Source organism: Falco biarmicus, chromosome 5, assembly GCF_023638135.1.
Source record: "Falco biarmicus isolate bFalBia1 chromosome 5, bFalBia1.pri, whole genome shotgun sequence".
Classification (NCBI taxonomy): domain Eukaryota; kingdom Metazoa; phylum Chordata; class Aves; order Falconiformes; family Falconidae; genus Falco; species Falco biarmicus.
This window is the reverse complement of record NC_079292.1, coordinates 84,213,518-84,225,521: the sequence shown is the minus strand read 5'-3', so window position 1 is coordinate 84,225,521 and position 12,004 is coordinate 84,213,518. Positions and strand designations below refer to the sequence as shown.

At 48.9% G+C, this 12,004-nt stretch overlaps 1 protein-coding gene across 1 annotated transcript; it reads left to right on the top strand.

Annotated features, from left to right (window-relative positions):
• The first annotated feature begins 756 nt into the window (after window positions 1–756).
• Window positions 757–6,738, top strand: LOC130150754 (homeobox protein NANOG-like). The gene is made up of 4 exons (XM_056341995.1): window positions 757–1,019; window positions 4,210–4,484; window positions 5,807–5,896; window positions 6,351–6,738. Exons 1-4 carry the CDS (start codon window positions 839–841, stop codon window positions 6,711–6,713), a joined length of 909 nt encoding a protein of 302 aa, XP_056197970.1. The 5' UTR covers window positions 757–838; the 3' UTR covers window positions 6,714–6,738.
• The last annotated feature ends 5,266 nt before the right edge of the window (window positions 6,739–12,004 follow it).

Genomic DNA, 12,004 nt, shown 5'->3' with positions numbered 1-12,004 from the left:
GAGTTTGCTCTGGCACAAACATGTGGAAGATGGGCCAGACACATTTTCAGCTGGCTCCTTCAAATGCCTGTGTGAAGGAAATTCCTTCTCAGTTAAAAAAAAAAAAAAAAAAAAAAGGTAGGTTCTATCCCCCGGGTCTGATCCTTACCTGTTTTTCCCCCTTGACGCATCTCTGACATCTGCACCAAGAGTGTGCGAAGTGCTGCCAGGTGGGGAGGGTGTATAGGTGTGTGTGGGTGTCGATGTGACAAGCCACAGAGCAAAGGTCTCAGAACACTGCTCAAGACTTGGAGCCAGGGCCTGGGTTTGGCCAGCATGGTACTGAGCAGCTCAGCACCAGATCTACCTCCTGTCCACTCCCGTGTGGTGGAGATCAGTTGGGGTTAGTTCCCCCAGCAGTGAACAGCTGTCTTCTACAGGCCATGTGTGCTCACGGGATTATTTTGTGACAAGACAATTTGAGCAGAGCCCGAAGAAGCAAGCGGGAGGCGGTTTCCTGTGGCTCGGGATCAGCCCCCTGCTCAGGTGTGACCGGGGAACCTGCAGAATGGGAAGAATTCAGAAGGGACATATTTTAGCCCTGATACCATGTGTGGCTTTCCCTCCCACCCTCCATCCCGCTCTGTCCCCACCCCACCCATCAGCCTCTTTAACATGACAAAGAGCCGCAAGGAGCGGACAATGGTGAATATTGCAGTCCCAGGCAGGGTATAGCCAGCTATAAAGGTAACTGCCTATCTACACTTCGGGGCTACCCCAGCTTGCTGGTGAGACCTGCTCCTCAAGTGAGGGTGGCATCTGTTGGAAGGTGGGGGAGCCACCCCTTCATCTGCCCCCCATGTGTGCACACTTGGCTCTGCCCCCCTACCAGGCTTATCCCAGTGGGACTGGCATGGGGTACCTGGAGTTTTACTACAATTCGGCGGGGGAGGCAGGACACGGCCCCGCTTTGACTGGGCTAGCAGGAACTGCCAGTGCCAGTCAGTCTCCGGAGGCAGGAGGGAAGAGGCAGACGGCAGGTAAGGCATTTCAGCTGTCCCAGAGCTGATCCCCAGGATACCTGTGGTCCCAGGTCAGCCACTTGCTTAACAGCCTTGACCAAATTTTTCTCTCTTTGCCTTGGTTTCCTAATCTGTGAGCCGGACAAAGCGCAGTGGGGTAGGCAAGGAGGCTGGGTGACCTTGGACAGTCACACTGCCTTTCCGTGCTACTTTTCTTTGGTGACTGTGAACCGCTTTCCTAAACCTCATCAGAGTCTGCAAGAGCCCAGGCGCTGGCAGGTCTGTGCTCCAGGCTGAAGGGCAGTGGTGACAATGTGGTCTCACAGAAGTTCATCATTCTAAGGGCAGGAGCGTCTGAGCCTCCTTTTAGTCAAACACTGTCATGTGTGCTATGGAGAGATACAAATCCTGAAGGTAATTCTGCATGTGGCATCCCTTATCCCCTTAAAAACTCCTTGCACCCTTCATGTGCTCATTAAACCTGAGCCAAGGTGTGCTCTGAATCACTGTGCAGGGAAATCTGCTCCCTCTAAATCCGGCGTTGCTAGCTTTTGCTTCTTTTAGTTTGCCATTTTCCTCTCTCTATTTCTCTCTCCTTTCGGTGCTCTTATTGCCTTGCCTTTGCCTTTCTGCAAAAAAGTCCCAGGCCTCACTGCTGTGGCACTTTCTCTTCCTGCCATTCCTCTCCCACTCCAGTGAGTGGCAATAGAACAGTTGGTGAGAGCAGGTTTTCACCCAGCCCCATTGCACGGTCAGCAGGGTAACTCTTGCAGGGTGAATGGGTGGGAGGAGAGCAAGCTTCTGGAGTGCTGGTTTCAAGCTTGTCAGATGCTATAGAAAGCTACAGGCTGGTGCAGGGTGACTGGTGGCTACTTGCCATCTAGTTTGGAGAAAGACTTAGGTTCTCGGTGTGCTGCCCGCTGCACAGAGGCAGCAGGCAGATGGACTCACTCGAGCCCACAACGGGCCTGGTATAGAAACTTAAAATCTTTCTTCAAACACTCTCCTCCAGTGCCTCTCTCTCCAGGCAGAGCCCAGTCATGGAAGCAAAAGTCCACAGATGTCAAGGGCTTGTGGGAGTGGGTCTGTCTCCCAGGTTTTCATGTTTATGTCCGTGGCACTGCTGTTTGTGTTTCTTGCTTCCTCTTCCCTTTGCTCTTTTCTCGTGGGAGAGGGAACGCCTTTGCATGTGGGAAGTTACATGGGGGTTTGGGATGACAGCCTGAGCAGGAACACACAGGACCTTTAGTTCTACAGTCTCTTGCTGTGGTTCCTGTCTAACATAAGTTACCTGTTTTCCAAGCCCACATCCCCAGTATGCTCCTTTCCTACCTGTAAGGTTTTTACTGCACAGCCTGCAGGAGCCAAGCATCCTGTGGTCCCACACAAAATTTTAGCTTCCTGTGCATGCAGGTCACAGATTTTCAGTGTCTTCTCAGGCTCTGCGGCCTAACCCCATGCACGTAACACCTCGGGACCTTGCACCTCTTCTGCTGACAGCCCCTTTCTCCTTGTAGGCAGTATCCTTTTGTGGGATGCTCACGGCCCTGCTCCCCAGCATCAGAAACTTGCTCCACTATACATCTGCCTCTTTACACAGCCCATGCTCTGCGTGGTTACCATCTCCTAGGGACAGGGAATAGCCAAGCGCAGGCCTCTAGGAGCAGGCAACCCTAGAGTGGCAGGTACCAGAGAGACAGATGTGTTACCTTCTCTGCCAGGAAGGTAACAAGGAGGAAGATACCGCAGACATGGCCACCTTTCTGAGGCCCAGCAACAGCTCAAGGCTTTTCAGTGATTGCTTGGTAGCCTCTCAGCTTAGGACAGAAGAAGGAAGGGTTTGCTAGTTTGGATGGAAAGCCCATTTGTCAGGAGGGCGTCAGTACTGGGCATACATCTGGGAGGTTGAGGAGTGTCTTAGTGGCTTCAGTCGCAGCTCTCAGGGTGACTAGGAAGGAGATTGGGAGCTATTGGTTGGGCTCAGTAGTCAGGTGTTTATTGAAAGTGGCACTGCCCTATTCACTGCACACCTTCTCTCCTGAAATGTCAGCAGGAGGAGAGGGAATGGACCATGCAAAAGGGTTTGCAGAGGAGTAGCTGGAAGAATGAGGGATGGACAGATTTATCATTGCAGTTATGGGGAAGGGAGGAGACTGGCATCACAGCCCTTCAGTCAGGGCTGGCCTGAGAAGGTCTCAGCCTCTCACAGACCCCAGCAACCATGCACCTGACCTGATGGAAAGGTGCTGGGGTGATCTCTCGTGTTTACATTTTCCTATTCAGGCAACCTGAATGACTTTGCATCTTGGCATCTTTTGCTTGGGCTAGAAGCCCAGATTGTTTAGGAAGTTTTTCCTTTAGATCTTTATCTCAACTTTGTCCTTGACAGAGACCCCTTAAGACATGTACCAGGACAAATGAGAAGGGGCTCAAACTTCCTCTGCACTGTTGAATTTTATCCCCCTGCCCCTGGTACAGGATTACTGGCTCTTCTTACCTGTCCGTTACTCACACCTATTTTTCCTCTTTTCCTCCCCACTTCCATGCCAAATTTCTCTCCTTCATTCTTGTCTCACCAGAAGCCCTCAGCCAAACAGGTCCCTCCACCTATACACTGCTTCCAGTAGTGGGATAGTCTGTGGTGGGAGCCACAGGCAAACAGGAGCGAGCCAATATCCGAGGCCTGACTGATGCTCTCCATCTGCTGCCCCATCATTGCAAGCACCAACCACCCTGCTCCACCATAATACACCCTGGCTGGAGGTTGCTTTGCCACTGTCTATCAAGTGCCTTGAGATTTCTGGGCAGGCAGTTTTGGGGAGCCCAGCCACCAACCCAAAGCTATGCTTGCAGTCATGACCAGGCCTCCACACCATGCCGAGACCAAAATATTACTGGGGCCTTTTGGAGGAGGATAGTAACACTGTTAGCCTACGTGCACCATCCTCCCCTCCCTGCCCTGACTTTTCCACCTGACAAAAGGGAGCCGTAGGTGTCCTGGAGGGTTGAGCTGGGAAGCTGCTTGCGGTCAGTGGGTTTGTCTGTGTTCACAGATTCATGAAAGGAAGGAGAGTGACGCAAACCTTTACTTCAAGAAAGCCCGGGTCTGGTAGGCAAGGAGCTCTACAGCAGGCAAGGAGCATGCTCATACCCATACAGCTGTGCATTAAGTCCTGTATATCTTTTCCCATTGTCTTTTTATTTCTAGAAGCATCCCCAGCTTCATCCAGTTCTGGGAATTTCAGCCAATTCACACCAGATTCAGCCTCCAGTCCACATTCGGCACCTTCATCCCCACAGCCTATGGCTAAGTCTCAACAGGGCAGAGAAGATGGCATGATGGAGATGAAGAAGGCCAAGAGCCGCACAGCTTTCTCCAAGGAGCAGCTGCAAACCTTACATCAGCGGTTCCAGAGCCAGAAGTACCTCAGCCCCCAGCAGATCCGGGAGCTGGCTGCTGCCCTGGGGCTCACCTACAAGCAGGTGAACACAGAGACTTTGACCCATGGTATTCCTGTCACACAGTGGCTGAATGGTCACATAATGCAATGACAGGATGGGAAGGTAAATCCCAGCAGAAAGTAGAGGCAAAGGTGCCAGCTAACAGTTGCTCCACTGTCTATTCATGCCCAGAGATCAGAAGCACTTCTGCGAGACTGAAGAGCCAGTGGCACCTCATTGGGGCCTCCCCAGTGAGGGGTCGCTTAAGGGTACTGTTGCCAACACTTGCAGTAGAATTGCAAACACAGTGATGAATACGTTGTTCACCACAAACAGCTTCTACCCTGGGCTTGATGGCAGTTCACAGGCTTTTTCCATGCATTGGTGAACTTCACAGGCACCCTGGCATGCGTCAGTTCTCTGAACCTCAGAGCTGTAACGTGCTGAAAGCTACTGCGAACATTTCCTGGGGCTGATCTTGTCCAATAACTAATAATGTCATGCTCAGCACCGCCTGGCTGCTTGACACCCGCTCCGTGTGGATACTGCTAGGTTCATACATTGCAGCCCTTCAGGGTCTCTGCTGATCCAGGTAGGTTGGCTGTAGTAAACTGGTGATGGCTCAAACGATGCCTTCCTAAAGCAGAGGGGGCTGGACAGCGAGTGCAAGTGCTTGCAGTAACAAGTCAAAAATCCACCTGGAATTTGGATCTCGGAGCTGGACGTGATGGCCTCGATACCCCGGGACTAAAAAAGTTATATATGCGGTGTAGGTGCACACATAGGCACGCACACACTGAACTGGTTCTGTCAGGAACCAGACTGGTGGGGCAATCTGCTCTTTCCTTCAATCCACATCCCTGCAAAGGCTGCTCTCACAGGCAGACACAGCCCTGGGGGGAAGCGGCTCTGGAATTCACCCCAGCGAGGAGCTTTGAATTTGGGAACTGCTGGGTACAAGGAGCAAGCCTCTCCCTTCTCCACTCACAAGCCTGCAAAAACAGTGTCTTAGAAGTTCGCCTGCAGCTCAGGGGAGCTTGTAGAGACCTGGGTGGGTCTAATTTGCACCAGTCATTCATCTTCTTGATTGAAATGAGTCAATTTGTCACAGCTATAACTGTCCCTTAGACATAATGCTGCCCCCTCCCCCCACCATGCAGATACACTAGCCACCTGCTGAGGCTGCCAGACACATCTCATCTCCCCTTGGCAACAACCCCAGGGAGCTCTCAAAGGCCTTTATCTGCTGCTGCCCATGTATCTATGCCATCTGGTCAGTCCCCCTCCCCCGGTCCTTCCTGCTCGATAACATTCGCTTTTTCCTCTCCTTCACTGATGTTCGCTGCTCTCCTTTTCCCACCCAGGTGAAGACTTGGTTCCAGAACCGGAGGATGAAGCTGAAAAGGTGCCAGAAGCACAACCTGTGGGCTGAACGGGCTCAGTGCCTCACTCAAGTAAGAACACAGCACACGGCTCAGTACGGCCCTTCTATCTGAGGCAGATAAGTCCTGGGACACGTGTCCTCTGCAGGGGTAATGTTAGTGTACAAGTGCCAGCATACCCTGCCTGCTGGTCTGTTCAGCGCAGAGGCACGGACCTGGCATGACTCTCCGTGTTCTGTAGGTACCCTAGCAATGGGCTGACTGAATGGCACTGAAATGCTTCCAGAGAAAAGCTGTTTTCCTTGTATGTGTGTGTGTGTGTATACACAGACACACGCACAACTGTGTATCCACTGTATCCACCCCTGAGCTACGGAGATGGATATGGTTCTTCTTGCCCTCCCATGCCATTGCTGCTGATCAGGAGACAGCAAGAAAGGGAAAGGGACAGAGCCCCGGTGGGTGTCAGGCCTGCGGACACCAGTGGAGAAGCTATGTGTTCTGACTCACTGCCTTTCCCTTTCAGAGCAGCTTCCAGCCAAGTACTTACCTGGATGTGCACCCCACATTCCACCAGGGCTACCCCATCACTGCAGCCAGCAACATCCAAACCATGCCTCCCCCCCGCCAGCACTACGGAGCGGGGCAGAACGCTTATGCCATCGTGACCAGCAAGGATGGAGGAGTCTTTGGTAAAGGTGGGGGTACCTGCAGTATCCAGCAGACGGTGGGCTTCATTGCCCAGCACAAAGTAGACTTTTACCACAGCTGTCCCGGCAGTGTGGAATATCCAGGCACAAAGACAGGTGACAGCTGTAACTTTCACCACTCGGCCACCATGGGGGCTCCTTTCCCAGCCTCTGCTGGCCACCATCTCTATCATTCCTAAGTACTGTGGATGCAGGGTACTTGGGCAGCCAGAAATAAAATCTTATTCTCATCTCTCCCTTTGTTATGCATGTGCTCTCCAAATCAGGGGCATCATGTAGCTAGAACCTGTTTTGGCATCCAAATATGCGCCTGCAAGTATGCACAGATATGCAGACACCTGTTTGCCTGTATATGTACATACAGCCCTTCATTTGTATGCCCTTACACATGCACACACCCACACCCCCTTCTTTATTGGCACAGGCAACTGACTTCCCTTATAGCAAGACCCAAGATCTAGCTACCTAGATCATGCCCTGGATCTTGTAACTTGTTTCAGAGGAGGCAGAGATTCCTTTGAGGATCTCATTTATACGTGTCACTGTACAGTTGCATATACATAACACATGAAGCCATGGGCTGTATGGAGAAGTGCTGGTCACATACCTTTCACTGAAGCTGTGGAAGTTTTGTTACCCCAGGCATCCATCTGATGGTTAGACCACCAGCTCTGTAGGTCAGCCACAAGTATAGAATCGATGAAGTGTCTAGTGAAGGCAGATGTGACAAGCAGCTTGCAGAAAGGCTGGTAAGACGATCTTACAAACAAAAATTATAAATAAGCCCTTTGTTCTAGACTATCTTTCTGTGCTTCCCCCCGAGAAAATCTAACAGTGCATTCAGTCTGGCAAATAATAAAATATTTTTTAAGATTGATTATGCATTTTTTCTATATATTTTTTCCTACTGTAATACAGCATTGTAATATGAAATCCAGATGGAGCATAAATAGCCATAGCAACCATATGCCATTGTTATTGCTAATTTGACTCTGAAACTATAAACAGATTTTTCTGTGGTATTAGTGGATCAGCTTCATGACTCTTGGCAATGCCAGGTATCTAGAGTTGAAGGACCAGGTGAGTAACTACTACCCACCTTAAGAATTTCCCCTGACAGCAATATTTAATGCTGAGACTGGCTAAAACACAGAGGTACCATCCTTTCTAAACTTAATACAATGTAAGTGTCAAAGTACCTAAAACCAGATGTGTGTATCAAAGCGTATTTAATAAAAGGGCCCCAGTTCCCAGAGTCACAGTCATGGTCAAAAAAAAAAAAAAAAAGCAGCATAAAATTAAGGCAATTGATATCTGCGACTGGAGTAATAAGGGCCATGGTCTTCTATTGGCAAAGCTGGTTTATGCTCCTGTTCCTCACAGCTCTTTCTTCCCACCCCTACTCTTATGTAAACACTCCTTGACCCTTCGGTTGTTCAGCTACACTGTTTGTAGAGCTGTTCCGTAAACTATGGCCAGCATGATTTGGGGAAAATAAGGCCTTCTTGGAGGGTGAATTTCTAAGTCATCATTTTGGAAATCCATTTTAAAGCACAGCCCCACTCCATCCTACACCCAGCAAGTACCTAAGCTTAGGGATGACGCAGTTCTTGCAACCACCGACCATCAGAGGGGTGGGGATCGACTGAGTTAGCTTAACTGTAAAGGTGCTGGTTAACAAAGGTGGACTACAACAGCAGCAATTAGGAGGGTTCTTACATGAGTGGAGTTTTTTTCAGCTCATTTGGAGCCAACAGTGCTGCTGCTACTAACTGGAATATCATCTGAAAACTTTCCATGCCACCCCAACAAAGGCTGCTGTAGGTGAAAAACTTAGGCTTGTGACTGCCCCTCACTAATAATTGAAAAGGGAGTTACCTGTCATGCCCTGTTCCTTCAGGGATGCTTTAGGACAGGCAAGATCTTGCTGTGAAGTCTCTGGGACTGGCTTGCAGAAGGATGCTGCCTATAAGGGCAAGTGTTTTGATCTCCCCGCTATTGACCTTCAGCAAAGCTGTGCCAACAAACACTGCCAAACCTTGCAGTTTCCTCAAAGAGACCTGTAGAATTTTTCAGATGCCATCATTCAAAGACAGAGCTTATTGCCACAGGTGGTTCTGGAGACCAAAAGCCTGCAGCAATTCCAACAGGCAAGTAAGCAACTTCCAGGAAGGGAGTTCATTGATGTCTGCTGTATCAGGAGCCCATTCCCAATGCCCCGTGTAGTAATGCAGGAATGCAGCTCTTGTTACAGGCAGCCCATCAGCCACAGCCAGCTAGAGGGACACTGGGGACTTGCTTGCTCTTCTGGTCTTTTTCCAGCATCTAAGCAATTACTTGGATGGATCTTGGGGCTCACCCAAGGCAGTAGTCCCAGTGTTGCAATTTGTAAAATATTTAGTGATTCAGACACAGCCTAGCTGCTGGAGACACACCCTGGCTGTGAGCACAATGGGCGTCTATTAAATATGAAAAATTAATTCTAGTCTTGTTATGAAAAGAGATTCATGGGTACAACCTGAGGATGCTCTTCAAAACTTTGGACAGCATGAAGATAACATGGCCTTCACAGGAAAGGAAAACTAACTTTCTTTTGTCTAAGACCAGTGCCATGATTTTGAGCCCTTCATGCCTTTTGACTACTCAGTATCAGCCAAGATGCTGTTAAGTCTCTGGTGACAGACCAAGCAAGGGATGTGTCAATGCTTTACTGAAAATTTCCAAAACCCTGTTAGCTCAGCATTTGAGTCATGCGGTGTAGTTAAATAACCAAATACAACGTTTACACATGCCTGTAGGGAAGGCCTATCATGCCTTTTATCTGCACTGTAGAGACAACTGGGTCTGTGAGCCCTTGCTTGCGGGCCACTCAGAAGAAACGTGTAGCTTGTAAAACATCACTGCAGGCCACATTGACACGGACAGCAAGGAATGAGGTTGCTTGCACCACTCTGCTTGCTTGGTATTTTGCCTATGGGACAGCAAACACTGGAACCCAGTAAACTAGAGATTAAGCCCTGGTCTACATGGTCTGTACTAGATCTAATTTCTTCTGTTTGGGTGAGATTCTCTCAACCACTGGAGCTACATCTGCAGCATTGACAAGCTGGAGTGTTGACACTGCAGAGATGCTGTGAAAGCGCAGTGTATTCCCACAAGTTAGATATGAAGAGCTCCATGAGCTTACAGCTTGATCCTAAAAGATTTGCTGGCAAGGCAAATCACGTTTGCAGTGTGCAGAAATCAGTTACACAGAGTTTCTAACAGATGTAATGTATCCCACAGAAAGGGCTTTTGCTGACGTACTTACTTCTGAGGAACTGATGTAAACCCTTTTGGAAGTTATGAGTCTGGAGGGATTAGTTGCAACTCTACCAGTTTTGGTAGTAGTGCTGCAATTACCTGTGCAGCTGTTCCACATAGTGATGTGACTCAGGCACATCAAGGTAATAGGTCTCCAGCACTGTGAAAAGACTGAGTTCTACTTCATTCCACAGCTTCTAGAAACACCTCCCGAGCTACTAGCCATCCTTTCCAGCCCACCCACCAAAATTCCAACAGCCACTCTACGTGTTCCCTCCAGCCCTACAACTATGTGTGCTTGCCAAACCTGTGTGCAACCCAAGCTGAGCAACCAGGGGAATAACACACCTGGGAAGGAACGCTTCCATGGTAAATGCGGTAACACAAACCACAGGATGCAGAGCAAACCTTTTCAGCCCCAGGGCTATTTTAGCACAATATCTGTTTCTGCAGGACATCTGCCAGCAGAGCTCTGGCTAATTCCTTACCCTTGTGGCAGAAACATGGAAGAGAAACACTCAGGCAACACATGTAATCTGTAGCAAGCATCCTTTGCAATTGTTTCACAAAGACCAGCACACCCTGTGCATTTTTTAGAGCTTAAGTTTGCATCTTAAAAAAAAGAAAAAGCCACTCTTTTTAAAGCTGAAAGGCAAGGCTTGAGTTATCTATGAGTTTTATAGGTATATGGTTCAGCTTTGCTTTGTCAAAAGAATTGTTGACATTAACACTGTTACTAGAGGATTGCCTAGAAGTCATCCAAATGGATGTTGGAATGGGAGTCTCGGGTCAGGATGACAAAGGATCTCTTTTCTTTAATAAAGGAAACCATGTGAACCTGGCATTTTCCCCTCTGCCAGGCCAGATTTACCTTTTTCTACTGTTGAAGCTTGGCAGCCCAGCCATTCTTCCTCCTCTACAGGCTCCAACCTCCACTCTCTCTCCTTCCTGCACATATTCCACCACACCGTTGGAAGCAGAGCATTACCATATTGCAAAAGGAGAGTGGACATGCTTTGGCACCCACACAAGCAGGTTCTGTTCGGCAGAGGACCTGTGGCAGTTTGAACCTGAGCAGTCAGCTGCCAGTTCAGCTAATTGTGCTCAGTGGAGTACTTACTGAGCTGCCCCATTCCAACAGATGAAAAGCTTTGGTGGCTTACTGTAGGAACATGGGATTAAACCCAAACATATAATTTTTGTTAATCTATGGCTGTTACCAGGAGCCCGGTTCTGCTGATACAGGAGTAGCATTGGCCATTGAACAGAGACAGCTGCCTGACCCCATTAGCACTGCTGTCCACAAACAATTGCAGCCCTTGGCTTTATGCAAGTTGCACAGGTGTTCAAAATGAGAACTATTAATGAAAGCAAGGCTCTGATGAACCAAAGCTCACTGAGCAGAAAGAGGTTTGTCGAGTCTCTAAATTGGCAGCAGCTGATGCACTGTGCTTCAGTCCCAAGGTGTCTCACATGTTTCAGTACCATTTAAAAGTTGCTCCCAGCTGCTAAGGAGATAAATGCAGTCTTGGGGCAAAGCAGGGAAAAGAAATAAGTTTTCCTTTCCGTGCTGGAGGCAGGATTCAGTTACTTAGACACAGACCTGCTGCTGTTCAAGGCTAGCACAAGAACCCCAAGAGAGCTGCAGCCTCAATAAGGCAGGACTTCCACATTTCTAACTGTGACCTTATGGCCATGCAAGCTCAAAATACGCTTTCTTTTGCTCCTACCCTCCTATTTCAAGTTATTTTGAGGCATTGCAGTTTAAAGACTAATGCAAGCTTGTTACAGGGCTGCACATTACTGCAAGCCAACAGCTGGCAGTCCAGTTGCCCATCCATGGAGTAACCCCCCTCCCCAACCCCTTGCACTAGGCAACACACCTGCACGTTAAAAACAAAACCGAAGGTCTTCTGTGACCCACTCCTTTCAAACAGTTGCTTGGTCCTACTTCTGGGAGAAACACAGTAAGGTTGCTTTCTTCCTCCTCTCCTCAGGACTGCTGGTGTTTAACCTGTGCAGAATAACTTTTCTCATAGCAGGCTGTTCCAATGCAAGCTGGTAACACTGTTTTCAACATTAAAATAAAGTAATTTATTTTAAATTCAAACAAGTTTGTAAGAACATTAAGCAGAAAACCAGTAATAAAACACAACATGCACGTAAC